Source organism: Mobula birostris, chromosome 8 (assembly GCF_030028105.1).
Source record: "Mobula birostris isolate sMobBir1 chromosome 8, sMobBir1.hap1, whole genome shotgun sequence".
NCBI lineage: Eukaryota > Metazoa > Chordata > Chondrichthyes > Myliobatiformes > Myliobatidae > Mobula > Mobula birostris.
Genome location: NC_092377.1, coordinates 150150325 through 150165716, shown reverse-complemented (window position 1 = coordinate 150165716; position 15392 = coordinate 150150325). Strand labels below are relative to the sequence as shown.

General features: G+C 40.8%; 1 protein-coding gene across 2 annotated transcripts in view; it reads left to right on the top strand.

Moving 5' to 3' along the window:
• The window catches only part of LOC140201837 (glutamine--fructose-6-phosphate aminotransferase [isomerizing] 1), a 99978-nt gene that overhangs the window by 78261 nt on the left and 6325 nt on the right, over positions 1-15392 (top strand). For both annotated transcript variants that reach the window (XM_072266546.1, XM_072266545.1), the window contains 3 exons: positions 962-1089; positions 12053-12220; positions 13737-13898. In XM_072266546.1, coding sequence (XP_072122647.1) covers positions 962-1089; positions 12053-12220; positions 13737-13898 — 458 coding nt within the window. The remainder of the gene's footprint in view (positions 1-961; positions 1090-12052; positions 12221-13736; positions 13899-15392) is intronic.

The following is a 15392-nucleotide window of genomic DNA, read 5'->3' as shown; positions in this document are numbered from 1 at the left end:
AACATATAGTATACCCCTGCATCAGAGGCGATGATGCCAAAAATAAATAACCTTCTGTCGGTCTCCCTGCATCTGCACGGCAGTTGCATGTAGATTGTAGTTGTCAATTGCAGTAGACCCCACAGTTGTCAACATAGCACAAGCGTGCTGTGCATGATCTGGGAACTTTGGTATGTACTGTGTGAAAACTATAAATATTGAAAATTGGAGAAATAACCCATCCTCCTTGAGTGTGTTTCACCTTTCATTGCACACTTATCCATCAACTCCACTTCACCAAATTTATTCCCATATACATTGACTTCTTTGAGTCTAGAGTCTACTGTCTTCAATATTGATTGTACAGGAAGAGAATCCCCATCTTCACAATCCTCTATAAAAACACATTTCTCTTCCTGTCAGTCCTGCATGGCCAACCCTTTAGTCTGAAATTGTGAACCCTGCTTCCTGATCTCCAGGCAGCTCAGGATCCCTCTGTTTTAAATACTTAAATGTGATAAAATAATTAGACAGATTTCCTGTGATGAATTGATTCTTCCCAACTACATTGAGAGTGTAGATTTCCACAGACTCTTGGTTAAGTTGAGAAATTTAGATGGGTATCTTAAGTTCTAAATGCACACAAATATCCTGTGACTGCATCTTGCTCCTTTATGTTCTTTATGTTTTGAATATCTGAAATCAGTCAGTGCAAATGCTCCTGTGCGAATCACAAGCACTTTTTTTAATAAAAAGCGAATTCCACAGATCCACCACTTTGGTTGTGGAAATTCCTCCTCACCTGTGTTCTAAAAGGATACCCCTCTATTCTGAGATGTGTCCTCTGGTCCTAGACTCTTCCCCCCAATAAGAAACATCCTCTCCTCATCCACTCCATCAGGACTTTTCACCATTCGATAATTTTCAATCAGGTCTCTTATTTTTAACATCCTTTTGAACATTCTCCCTTTCCACCTTTTAGATCTTATTAAGGAGGTTCTAACTCTGGACGAGGAGATACAGGAACTGGCAAGAGAACTGTACCAACAGAAATCTGTTCTCATCATGGGCCGTGGTTATCACTATGCCACTTGCCTGGAAGGAGCATTGGTGAGTTGGTTGATGGAGTAGGTGTCTAAGCAGGCTAAATAGCTTTGTAACCCTAAAGTTCTAGAGCAGACATCTCAAAAGCATCTCTTAATTTTGTTTCGCTCTTGTTATAATTTTAGCAAATGTTCATGTTTTATGGTGCTGTCACTTTCAAGTTTTTAAAGGTGGACAAATGCATCGAGAAGGCAGACAACCTGACTGGCTAAGAACTAGTGTCCTCAGTATCATGCACATTTGGAGATGTGTATACTGACCAATCTAGAAAGATTGAGTTCAAATAATTTCATAGTATGTCTAGAAATTATCTTTTGGAAATAACAAATATCCTTTTGTAAATGAGCAGAGTTTTTTTAGCTTAATGTCTCTTCGTCTCCAGTAAACAGCCAATAAACCTCAAAACTTTCACTGTCCCAGTATATAACCGGTGTGTGAGCAAAAGTACCACCTTTTACATTCAACTTTATTGTTTTTCTATACTATAACATGAGAATGTCACTGTCCGGTCTGGTATTGTTATATCCACAAAAGATTCTGCAGGCATTGGCTTGGCCTGGAACATTGACTATTTATTCCTCTCTGTCAATGCGGTCAGACTTGTTGAAATATTTTGTCTATTATTATAAGCAGTTTGGTGACAGAAGAAAGCTAAAATGAAAATTAGTCTGGATAATATGATAGACATTAAAGCAGGGGTGCAAACATGGGATATCCACAGCCTTTGCTTAATGGCATAAAAAGATTGGGAGCTCCTGCATAAAAGAATGTGCAGATTATGTGGCTCATGCACTTGAACTAATGCAAATATGCATTTGGTACTAAGTATTCTCCTACTGTATTATATTTATTTTACCCTTCCTCTTTTATATTCTCTATTTCAAAAAACTATGCATTTCCTTTGTAAATGATAATCAATTTTAAATGGCAGGTGAGGTTTTACTCATTATGTTACCTGATGAGGTGATATTCCGGAGTGTTGGGACTTGTTAACTTTTTATCAAAACTTTTGATAGTACACAGCATCTGAGAATTGCTTCAAGGCCAACTTTAAGCAGCGCTCACATTGGGGAAGTAAGATATTCCTCTGACTGGTGGTAGTTTTTTTCACAAATAAAAGTACATTTATTTATTGTAAGGGAGAAGTCCTTCCACCTAGTGACTTTTCTTTCAATGTAGATGGTTGGCAGTGCAAGTTAAATGCTTTCTGAAGTTCCCTTACCCCTCCTTCCTCAATTGGTTCTATTCCAGTCTGGGTTAGGGAGCAAATCTCTGGCAGGGTGCTGGTTGTGGAAGTTGTAATCATACACAAGCACATACAGTGAGTGCATTGTTTGAGAACTGCCTGTCTATGTTGAGGCTGGAACAGATCTCACAACATGGAGGGCAATGTCAGCACTTGTAGTAATAACTGACTCTCCAGGTTTACAGGCGAATTGTATGGACAATAATTACTGAGTGAATAACATACAGCACTCATTGAGGCAGAAGCAGGCAGCCCATGAACACTGCTCACTGGAACATGCAGCCCTCTATGCTGCACCATGAAGATTTAAGTAGTTAGGTGAAAAGTAGTTAAATTAAGAAAAAATATACTACTTTTTGATGTTTGGGTTTTAATAGATTGCAGGAAGAAACTAGCGTGTATAACTACCGGTTGTCCAAAATAATAAGCTTCTCTTCAACTAAGTCCTGCACCATCCATTTCTGGTTATCAAGCCAGTGACGTTGTGCTGCATAACAGCGTAGTGTGGAGGGCACCATAGCAGAGCAGTTACTGTAATGCTTTACAGCGCTGGTAACCCAGGTTCAACTCCCACCGCCGTCTGTACGTCCTCACTGTGACCACGTGGGTTTGTTCTCAGTTTCTCCTCCCCCGCCCCCCCCCACATTGTAAGATGTCCAGTTCAGGATTGTGAGTTGTGGGCATGCTATGTTGGCATCAGAAGTGTGGCACCACTTGTGGACTGCCCAGAACAAGCCTTGCTGACTGGATTTGACACAAATGATGTCACTCTGTTTCGATGTACATGTGACAAATATCTCTTTCTTTCTTTCTTTCTCTCTCTCACACTCACTCTCTTTCTCACACTCTCTCTCGCTCTCGCTCTTGGCTGTAGTGTTTCTCCCCATGGGTGGTACACTTGCTCGCTTCTCTATTACAATTCCAGTGTCCTGGATTCAGTCCTGACGTCTGATGCTGTCTGTGTGTTCATATGCTCTCCTTGTGACTCTGTAGGCTTTTTCTTGAATGCTCCAATTTCCAATCACATCACAAAGATGTAAGTTAATTAGCTGCTGTAAATTGCCCCTGATGTAGGTGGAGCAACATGGAGTTGATGGCCATTTGAGAGAAAGTACATTATAGAGAGATAAATGGGGGAAATGAGATTAGTCAGAGAGCTAGCATAGACACGAAGGGCCATATGGCCTTTTACAAAGTATGGTATTAAAAAAAGCACTAGGTAAATAATTCCAATATAGATGAAACGATATGGTGACGGATTGTAAGACTATTACAGAGCCAACAATTTAAGTTCAATTCCATTGTTTCTGTGGGGAGTTTGTACGTTCTCCCCATATGACATAGGAGCAGAACCAGGCCATTTGGCCCATCTAGTCTGCTCCACCATTCCATCATATTGGCTGATTTATTATTCCTCTTGATCCATTTTCCTGTCTTCTCCTCGTAACCTTTGACACCCTTACTAATCAAGAACCTATCAACCTAATGACATGCCCCACAGCTGCCTGTGACAATAAATTCTACAGATTCATCATCCTCTGGCAAAATGAATTCCTCCTTGTCTCTGTTCTGAGGAGACGTCCTTCTGGGACTGTCCTTCCTTGTCCTAAACAACCCCACTATTGGAAACGTCCTCTCCACCTCTACTCTATCTGGGCCTTTCAGTATTTGATAGGTTTCAGTGAGATTCCTCTCATTCTTCCAAACTCAAACAACTACAGGCCTGAAGTCATCAAAGGCTCCTCATGCGTTAACCCTTTCATTCCTGGGGTCATACTCATGAACCTTCTCTGGGACCCCTCCAATGCCAGCACATACTATCTCAGATAAGGGGCCCAAAACAGCTCACAATACTCTGAGTTGTCTAACCAGTGCTTTATAAAGCCACGGTACTACATCCTTGCTTTTATATTCTATTCCTCTAACATTGCATTGCCTTCCTTATTACCAACTCAACTTGTAAGTTAACGTTTAGGATATCCTGCACTAGGACTCCCAAGTCTTTTGCATCCCTGATTTGTAAATGTACTCCTCATTTAGAAAATGTGTCTTTATTTCTACTACCAAAATGCATAACCATACACTTCACTAAGCTGTATTCCTTCTGCCACTTGTTTGTCCGCTCTCCTACTCTGGCCAAGTCCTGTAGACTCCTTACTTCATCAACACTGCCTGCTGCTTCACCTATCTTTGTTTTGTCGTCAAACTTAGCCAGAAATTCATCAATTTATCATCCAGGTGATTAACATATAACATGAAAAGTAGCAGACCCATTGCCAAGCCCTCTGGGACACCACTAGTCACCAGTGGCAAAAAAGAAAAGACCCCCTTTATTCCCACTCTTTGCCGTCTGCCAGTCAGCCAGTCTTTGTCCTGGGACTGCACTGGTTTTCCTACAAGTGCTCCAATTTCCTCCGACGTTCCAAAGATTTTCAGCATAGTAGGTTAGTTGGGCACTGTGGGCCCGTTGGGCTAGGAAGGCTTGTACTGGGCTGTATCTCTAAATATAAATAAATAAATGCATTCTCCAGGATTTAGATTGGATATCACGTACCTAACCAATTGTCCTGTGCTGGTCAAAAATCAGAACAAGGATTGCAGGTGAGATACATTGTGGGAGTTTGTTGTGTCAACAATAAGTGCAACTGGAAGGGACAAAATGCTCCATATAAAGATGCATTCAAACTTTGTATACTGTTTGTTTTGGCTAGCTTTAGACAAAACAGAGAATATATTATCCTTTTTGCACGGGAAGCCTTTGCTGTTCTGTTAAGCTTGTAAACAGAGACATTTATTTCTGGAATTACATTGGCAATTTGGGGGACAGAGAAACCTACAGCGTATGCCCACATCTTTCAAAGTGGTATAAGGTTGAAGGGAGAATCCATTACTGTTTGGGGGCATTGTGTGCAGAGAGGTATATGGCAAGCATTGTTAGTTCCCTGGAAACAACTCATCTGGATTGTTGGTTCCTGTTAGATCTGGCCCACTCTCCACTAATTCCGGCAGCTCCTCTTTGCTGCCCAGGACGTCCAGTTGCGATCCAGACAACACTGCCATTGGCTGAGCCACAAAGTGCTGCTCTCTGCAGGCAGTGATAGCACCTCAGCCCATGGCCCTGACTTGTGACCTTTTAAATGTTTGTCAAGGGTATTGTTAACAAATCTTAATCGTTGCTGCTGGTTAAGATTCAGATTTATTTATCACATGTATACTGAAACACAGTGAAACGTGTTGTTTGTGTTTACGACCAACGCATGCTGGGTGCAGACCTTGAGTGTTGCTGCATATTCCAGCGCTAGCATAACATGACGAGAGTGCTCGTCAGTATGACACAGAACCCACAACAAAAGAACCCCCGTTCCTTCCTCCTACCCATGCACGTGCAGGACAGGATGTCTTCAGCCTCCAGTGGACTTTGACTCAGACTCCAAGCATTCGTTCTTTGACTTCTTCAGTGGACTTGCAGAAATTCGCAGACTCTTTTGCAAATTCTTTGCAAACTGTTCACAAATTCGCAGATTAGAAGTGCTCAAAAGAATTTAGAGTATTTAAAAAAAACTTAAAAATGATAAACTCATACAAGTGTTCTGCATTTATTAAAAACATAAAGGATAAATAATATTAGGAACACAAACTTAATTGCTCTTATTCAGGCACACTGAATGGCTCCATTCACGGGTGTACCATAGCAGTTAGTGCATCGCGTTACAGCGCCAGTGACCTGGGTTCAATTCCCACTGCTGGCTGTAAGGAGTTTGTATTTTTTCCCCGTGACTGTGTGGGATTCCTCTGGGTGCGATGGTTTCCTCCCATATTCCAAAAACGTACAGGTTAGTGGGTTAATTGGTCACTTGGCTATAGTTGGGTGGTATGTTGGGTCGAAGAGACTGTTACTGTGTTGTATCTTAAAATAAAATAAAGTAAGATAAAAGAATGGGGCCATGTTACATACAACGGGCATGTAGGGCGTAAGACTCAGCATATGGACAGGGTGCTGTGCCCTGCAGCAGAGTAAGGGGCTGTACATGCCGGCAGCTGCCACCCAGCTCATTTCTGACTTCCACACTGACACGGAAATCAGAGGCACAAAGAGCATCTCGTTGGTGGTTCTCTACAGGACCATTGGAATAAAGTAAGTTATGGGCTTTGTGTGCAGATCTGGGCATCACACTTCAGGAAGGAAGCCAACACCCAGTGAAAACTGCAGAAGAGATTTATTTGAAGGATAGAAATGAGAAAATATTTACATGGAGGGGCTAAAGAAGCACAGAAGGTTGAGGAAGAATTTAATAGTTCCTTTTTTTTTGTTGAATTAAGTAGGGAAATGTTGTCCCTGTCAGGAGAGTGTAACTTGGGTATAGGTTTAACTTGATTGACAAAAGATGAAGAAGAAGAAATGAAAATATTTTTATGCAATGAGTTACAAGTTTGTAGGTGGTGCTACCGTGAAAGGCAGTTGAAGCTAATTTGAAAGGGAATGAGATAAATACTGGAAACGGGAGGGACTCCAGAGCTGTAGACAGTCACTAAGTAAAGATGATCTGTATTACTGAGGAGCTGATTCAGACATGATGGTTCAAAAGGCCTCTTCCTATGATTTTATGTGTATCAAAGATGGCCAATTTCATGGGTAGGAATAAAGCAATCTAACAACACACTCATTTTGAAACAGACAACTCAGCTTGCTTTAATTTTCTGGTGTTTACAGGAAAGTTGCATTGAGAAGATGTTTTGGCTTGGAAAAGCTACAACTGAAATGGATTTTGTAAGAATTAGGTCACATCTTTTACTGACATTTACAGATGTGTGAATGAAGATGATTCATTGGAAGTCATCTTGACTGATGTCTCTGGCTTCACAAAAGTGGAATAAAAGCCAGTGCAATTTGGGTAAAAAGAAAATAATGCTGAACAAGTAATTGTAATGGAAAATCTCCGTCCACGTGGCGAGTGCAAATAAATAACAAGGGTGTGGAATTGTTTTTTAGTGATGCCATGAGTCTACTATTTTCTTTCAGTAAAGCCTAGCATATGTAAAAAAAAATCTTGTACATTCTTGCTGCTAAGTATAATGTTTTTATATTTGTTGCAGTCCATTTTGAGGGTTTGAACAAGAGATACTGCACACTTAGTCCTGGCATGGAAATTTAGATTCAACAGAAGCAACAATATTGTGTTTTCAATATTGTTTGATAACAGGTGTATTATCGAACAACATCTGAGCATTTTCAAAGGGCAAGCACAGCCATAATTGTCCACCCGTGCTGTATTGTTCTGCTGTTGTTCTTGGAGTTAAGATTGTTAGAAGATGCATCTGCCTTAAGCTGCATCTATTTAAAATATTATTCACTCACTTAAATATGGATATTACCGGCTTTGTCCTTTGAAGGAAGGATGCAGTGAGGAGTGCATTAGTATATCTGCAGTAATACATAGTCTGGATTTTCTTTTATGAAGAAGAGTGATGAACCAAATGTCTTTATGACAGTTCTTATACTGTTACTGAGACTAGTTTCATAAGTACAGATTTATTTAGTTACTGTGCTACAATTCAGAAACACCTCTCTGGATCAGTCAAGAAATGTGGCTTCCAGTCCAGTAACTTAACCATTAGATCAGTGTACCTTTGCTGTGTCGCTGATGCTCCGTTGAAATAGAAATGTAGAAACATAGAAAATAGGTGCAGGAGTAGGCCATTCGGCCCTTCGAGCCTGCACCGCCATTCAGTACAATCATGGCTGATCATGCAACTCAGAACCCTGTACCTGCCTTCTCTCCATACCCCTGATCCCTTTAGCCACAAGGGCCATATCTAACTCCCTCTTAAATATAGCCAATGAACTGGCCTCAACTGTTTCCTGTGGCAGAGAATTCCACAGATTCACCACTCTCTGTGTGAAGAAGTTTTTCCTCATCTCGGTCCTAAAAGGCTTCCCCTTTATCCTCAAACTGTGACCCCTCATTCTGGACTTCCCCAACATCAGGAACAATCTTCCTACATCTAGCCTGTCCAATCCCTTTAGAATTTTATACGTTTCAATAAGATCCCCCTTCAATCTTCTAAATTCCAGAGAGTATAATCCTAGCCGATCCAGTCTTTCATCATATGAAAGTCCTGCCATCCCAGGAATCAATCTGGTGAACCTTCTTTGTACTCCCTTTATGGCAAGAATGTCTTTCCTCAGATTAGGGGACCGAAACTGAACACAATACTCTAGGTGTGGTCTCACCAAGGCCTTGTACAACTGCAGTAGTACCTCCCTACTCCTGTACTCGAATCCTCTCGCTATAAATGCCAGCATACCATTCGCCTTTTTCACCGCCTGCTGTACCTGCATGCCCACTTTCAATGACTGGTGTATAATGACACCCAGGTCTCATTGCACCTCCCCTTTTCCTAATCGGCCACCGTTCAGATAATAATCTGTTTTCCTGTTTTTGCCACCGAAGTGGATAACCTCACATTTATTCACATTAAATTTCATGTGAAATGGTTGGATTCCAAGTTTTCATTAATCATTTGTGCTCCAGTCTCATTTCAAAAACTCAAGTTTTAGTACTATTTGGTTTTATACAACGTATATGGTTCAAAAGTTTGAATTACATTTAATACCAATTGTTATAAATATATTAATTTATGTAATTATAAATTGCTTTATAATTAATTTATTTAAGTATTAATTTATATAACTATAAATTATACAGCCTTTAGATTCCTCTCCTTACAGGCAGCCACAGACCAAGAGACCTGAAAGAACCCATTTAAAAAAAACAGGACCAACAAACACCCAATGGGAAGCTTTATGTAATGCACACAGTTCAGTTGCTTATCTCTTGGAAAGAAAATGTTAAACGATCTTAGTTGTGAAGTTGTAAAATCCAACATGCTACTGAAAACTTTTCCATTGTAGACAGAACTGAAACAATTGACCTATCTGCACAAAGTCTCATGCATAGTAGCAGAGTTTATACAAAAAAGGCATAAAACATTGCAAAATATTTGACTAAAGATTAAAACCATAGCAGAGTTTGACACTTTTGGATAGATGCCAAAGCATTTGCTTCTCTGCATCATTATTGTCAAATGCCTGTTATTTAGGGCAGCAACGAAGATCCTCCATCTCTATCTGTCCTTATCCATCTTCTCTGTTGTGCCCCAGGTATGGTTCGGGGTCATTATTTCTGCCACTATCGCATGGTGCCAAGTTGTCTTTGGTCTTCTTTGTTTCCTCCATCCTTCAGGGGTCCAATGAGGTGCTGTCTTGACGGTGGAGTTGGCCTCTTGCCTAATCCATCTAAAGTGTCTCCTTATGATGATTGTGACCATGTCCTCTTGGTAACACTGAAGTAGGGTGTGGTTGGAGATCTTCCTTGGCCAGAAAATTCCGGAGGCTATTTACTTGTCTGCACCCATCGGCTAATTCCATTCCTTTCACAATACCTTGAACTTTATTTAGGGAAGAAAGCTTGCAATCAAGGCACGCACAATGGCAGTTTTATCCACAGGAATTTAATAAGAAATTACTGGCCAGAACCTGGTTCTTTTTGATTTCTGTAATTTTGTGAACATCAGTGTCAGTGAATTTATCCACCCTGCCATGTTTAAAGTCCTCACCATAGAGGAATATGGGACCTATTCAACCTTGCATTTTATTGTTTTTTTTAAAATTTTATTTGTCAGTTCAACTTGTGTTTGTTAAAATACACATTAATGTGCCTAATTACTGTGTGCTGAATCAGTCAGTATGCTGATACTTCAGCTCCTAGTTGGTGCTTCCCTTTGGGGTGGTGAATATGAAGCCCAGTTGTTTATCTTGGATATCCCACTGACCACACTGCTTATGGCACAGGAGGTCTAGATGTGAATTGCATCCAAGAAAACCATTCTGTTCAGCAAGGAGATAAAGCTATAAGCAAAAAATAAAATTACTACTTGGAAATAAATGGTAATATTTTAGACAGCTTCATCAAAAGCTGTTACTCTGAATCTGCAATTAAATGAATCTAATGTCAGATAAATACATCTCAAAACTGCGCTGGCAGCAAAGGTTTTCTTTCAAAGCCAGACAGCTGAAGGCATTTTAATTCCCTTGGGTGATGAAAATGACTATTTACAAAACTGCAATTCTGCCTCGTAGGCTGTTCCTCAGAAACTAAGTGGGTAAAATTAAAAGCAAAATTTTACTTCCGCAGTGAGCTTCAGAGATGATAATTAACCTATTTGCTCCTTCTCTTCTATATGATTCCACTTCAGCAGCCTCTGCTGCCATTAATTAGACAAAGCACCATCTGAAAGGAATCATTATTGTGGCACCAGAGGTCATGAATTCTGACTGAGCGTGCAGAGGAAATCAATTGGAGCCATGTGTGAAGGAAGTGAAGAATTTGAACCCTGTATATTGTGTTCAGAATGCAAAATTTTAAAGTCCTATCTCTTCATGGCCAAATATTTAATCTGCAAATCCTCTCAAAAGAATAAGGTCAATTTGACTAGAAATAGGATCCTACCTCTAAGATTTCCTCAAATATAAGCTTTCTTTCTGTGATATTGCCTCCTTGCAAGAGTGGGAATTGCATTAAACTTGGCTTATGAGGAGTTTGGTTGATACACATCAGATCTCAATGTTTGCTGCTCACTCTGTACTAAATAATGCAATTGTGCATCATTTCTAATTTTCCAAAATCTGGGTCACATTGTCAAGGGGCGTAAGCCTTAAGAAAAGGATCTATCAAGAAAATGCATCCTTTCAAATCTAAAAAGTTGTACCCTTCAAACTTTATTGCCTGGACCCTAAAGGAGGAAGAATCTTGTGTTGAGGAAGCTGTAATACAATTATTTTCTTTGAGGCAGTGTCAGATAAATAGTGATGTTCCTGCCCTCGGATCTTCAGAAGTCTTATTGAAAGAAGATCTGTTGGGAGGTTGCTCAGATGATAGGGAAATTAATCTGTCCATTGTTAGTCAGCGCAGGGATATCCCCCAGTGAGATTTTTGGTGAGGGGCCATTTCACTGAGAAGTATCCAACAGACAAGAGAATTGCAGGAGAGATTATGTTTAAAACAAAGTTTATTGGAGAGGATTTCATCCAGTGATCCAACAGTTGCATATGGATGTACAATGTTACTTGCTGCCCATTACATCGCGGGCAGCAATGAAGATTCTCCATCTCTCTCCATACCATTGCACATAGATAAAGATTCTTACTGTTTTGTAACAGTTTTTTTGACCAGTCAGGGTTGTTAGCCCTGAGCTGAACCTGGAGGATCAATGGACCATGCCTAGCCTGGCCTCTTCCCTTTGACCAGTTTGGCATGGACAACCCTACCAAGCATAAAGCCCTGACTCCAGTCAATATAACTCTCCAGGTCTTTGAGGCACGCAAGCTTCCAAATCACAACAAGGTTGTGGTCCTCTTGCAGGTGATGTGTCGTTTGCTTCAATTAATTCTGAAGAGGGACAATCTCCAATTGAATGAAAGAGGTGGATTTACCATAGACAAACCAGTTCATAAAAAAACTGTGATTTTAAACCAAATGAAGGAATGCAAGTTGGAGGTATATGAGGCAGGTGAACACATTGATTTCTGAATAAAATAGAATTGTTACAGCACAGAAGCAGGCCATCAGGCTCTTTGTAGAGCATGTTGCTTTTGGTACCTTTTCCTCAGGAGCTGTGCAAAATTTATATTTAAAGTAATTGTGTCTAAAATTATTTTCACAGAAAATCAAAGAGATCACATACATGCATTCAGAAGGCATCCTAGCTGGAGAGCTGAAGCATGGACCATTGGCTCTGGTGGACAAGTTGATGCCCGTCATCATGGTGATCATGAGGGACCACACATATACCAAGTGCCAAAACGCCCTGCAGCAAGTCGTTGCACGGCAGGTACGGTGTACACTGAGCTGCCTTTATTTCAGTCTCCTTCCTGTAAGATCTTTTTTTATAGTACAGGTGTCTGAACAATGAACATTAATAATTACTTGGTGGCTATTTAACGTTAAATTTCAGGTGAGATTATAGATTTAGTTCGCTTCATTTGTCACACGTTTAATACTGTACAAAAGTCTTGGGCACATCTATATACCTAGAGTGCCTAAGACTTTTGCACAGAACTGTAGTAATTATGTGTTTTGCACTCTGCTGCTATCACAAAAAACACTAATTTCATGATGTGAGTGATGGTAAGTCTGATTCTGATATGGGTCTCTAATGTGGACTGGCAGGAGGCAGGGAGAGGGGAATCATGGTTAGGAAAAGCAGAAGGGAATGGTAGGCACCAGAGAGGCATTCTGCAATGATCATAAACCAAATGTTTGGAATCGTATGTCCTTGCCTGGTGCCTCTGGGCTTGTGTGTCTGCACCAGTGCCGCGCCCCCCCCCCCCCCCACGCTGCCCATGGCACTTCTCTGCCACCTGTCCCTCACTCCTCTCGCACACTCCACCCTCGCCACTCCCAATATCCTTTGCTCCCGCTAGCTTTAGAAACTTGCTCTCCACTCCACGTTGGCAAATACATTGCAGATACCCCAGCTATATGTGTTTGCCCAAGACTTTTGCACAGTACTGCACATCAAAACATCAACGACCAGCATGGTGCGAAGACTGAGTTGGGGGCAAACACTTGCGGCGTCAGCATAGCATGCCACAACTCACCAACCTGAACGTCTTTGGAATGTGTTAGGGAACTGGAGCAGCCAGAGGAGACTAACGTGGTCACGAGGGGAGTGTACAGACTTCTCACATACAGCAGCGGAAATTGAACCCCGATTGGTGATCACAGGCACTGTAAAGCCATTGCATCAACAGCTACTTCACCATGCCGGCCAGATATTAGCAGCTGTTGTGATATTTCAGGTTTCTAATGTTCAACTGCTCTGTGAAGAAGAGTTGAGTGGATGTAGTTTGCATCTTAATGTCCAGGGCAAAGCTTGTATCTATTTTACGCTGATGATTGAAGAACTGATCCTTCACCTTGTTGTGGGAGTTAGCATTGCACCAAAAATCTAATCCATTAGCCAGTATAACGATGGTTACTGCATTTGAAAGCGATCCTTTTAGTGCAGCTTTTGTGCTGTTTCTGAGCAGTCTAAGATGTGGTATAGTTATAGACATTTTTCATTACAGGCTCACAGGTTTCATTGTTTAGGGAAAAACAATCCTCTGCGCCTACGATATTGGAGACTTGAGAATGTTACAATAGATCACTGTGCAATGAATCTTGATCTAACACAGCAAGGATGTAATGGGATAAAAGGGTCACAGGACAGTCAATTAATACTTGCAAGTAACACGATGATGGTTCGGAGCATTAATATAATAATAACAGAAGTGACAGGTAGTTAGTGGTTAACGTTTCTGAAATTGCAGTCTGTTCAATTTGTTATTGTGTTACTCTTTCAGGGTCGACCAGTGGTCATCTGCGACAGGGATGATTATGAGACGATAAAGAGTGTTAACCGAGTAATTAAAGTGCCTCACAGTGTGGATTGCCTGCAGGGCATCCTCAGTGTCATCCCACTCCAACTTCTCTCCTTCCACCTTGCTGTCCTACGAGGTTATGATGTGAGTATTTGCTTATGGTGGGTGAAATTCAATTCCCTTGTACTCCTCCACAACTTTCAAAGGCTAGAAGGAAAGAACAAATTTTATGCCCTGGACTTATGTTGTATTTTACCTGCACATCAGTGCTTACTCATTCCTTTGTGGTTGTGAAGCTGACGAATTATATTCAATGGGTTGATTTTAAATTGACTGTTGCATTCAACATAATAGCAGTGGGGTCACATGCGTTGAGTTATCACTCCCAGCTGTCCTACCCTGCGTTGTCAGCTCTGTCATAGTCAAAGAATAATCTTAAGAGAAAAGTCTAGTATGGAGATGTGAAATTACAACAAATATACAGCAGGTCAGTCAGCATTTATTGGAAGGGGTTAGAGTGTCATTTCTTTTCATGAGAGATTAGTCCTTGTGAGTAATTAAAGCATATAACCATATAATTATAACTGAACTGCTCAGTAACTCTTTTTATTTTGTGTATGACTCTTGCCCATGTAATTTCAAGATTCTTTTCTATTCTTAATATTTTCTGGATATAATTTTTTAAACCTTGTTTGCAGCTGTCTCTCAACCATTGCTACCAGATTGTTCATTTCTGGCTTTGGGTGGGGGCGCAGGCAGCTGTCCTCTTGCCTGTGCAGTGTTGATCAGTACCCAAGGTGGGCTGCTCTGAGGTATTTTTAAAAAAAAGAGTAAAGCATTTATGAAATGTATAGGATTTTTAAAAAAACAGCAGCTGATTTTAAAATCCTCTGTCATGCATTAATACGCTGATCTTAAAATCCCAAATCAAAGAGACCCTTTCAAGTCAACAGAAAACATGGCCTTCTAATTGTAATTAGATGTGCTGCCCCTTGAAGTGGGTTGAGGGAGAAACAAGCAAGATTCCCAGCCACAAGAGAAACTTCAGACGCTGGAGTACACACAACGTGTTGGAGGAGCTCAGCGGGTCAGGCAGCATCTACTGATGGGAATAAACAGTCAATGTTTTGGGCTGAGACCCTTCATCAAGATTTTCAGCAAGATTGTATTCTTTACAGATAGATGATCGCTTGCCGAGGTCAGTCATCTTTTCTCCATTTTTCTGAACATATGAAGGGTCTAAACCAAAAAGATCAACTATCCAGTTCCCTCTACCTGTTGAGTTCCTACAGCACCTTGTTTGTTGCTCCAAATTGCTGCATCTGTAATCTCTTGTCTCCATTGTTTAGTAGTATAGAGACTGGAACCAGGAGACAGAGCCTCAAGATTCAGGGGAATAGACTTAGGATAGAGATGAGGAGAAACTTGTTTATCCCCCCACGGAGTAGTAAATCTGTGCGATTCTCTGCCCAAAAAAAGCGGTAGAGGCTACTTTATTCAATATATTTAAGACACAATTAAATAGATTTTTGTATAGTGGGGAAATTAAGGGTTATTGGGGGAAAAGGCAGGCAAGTGGAGCTGAGTTCATGGCCAGAGTAGCCACACTCTTATACAGTGCAGATGGCCTGCTATTTC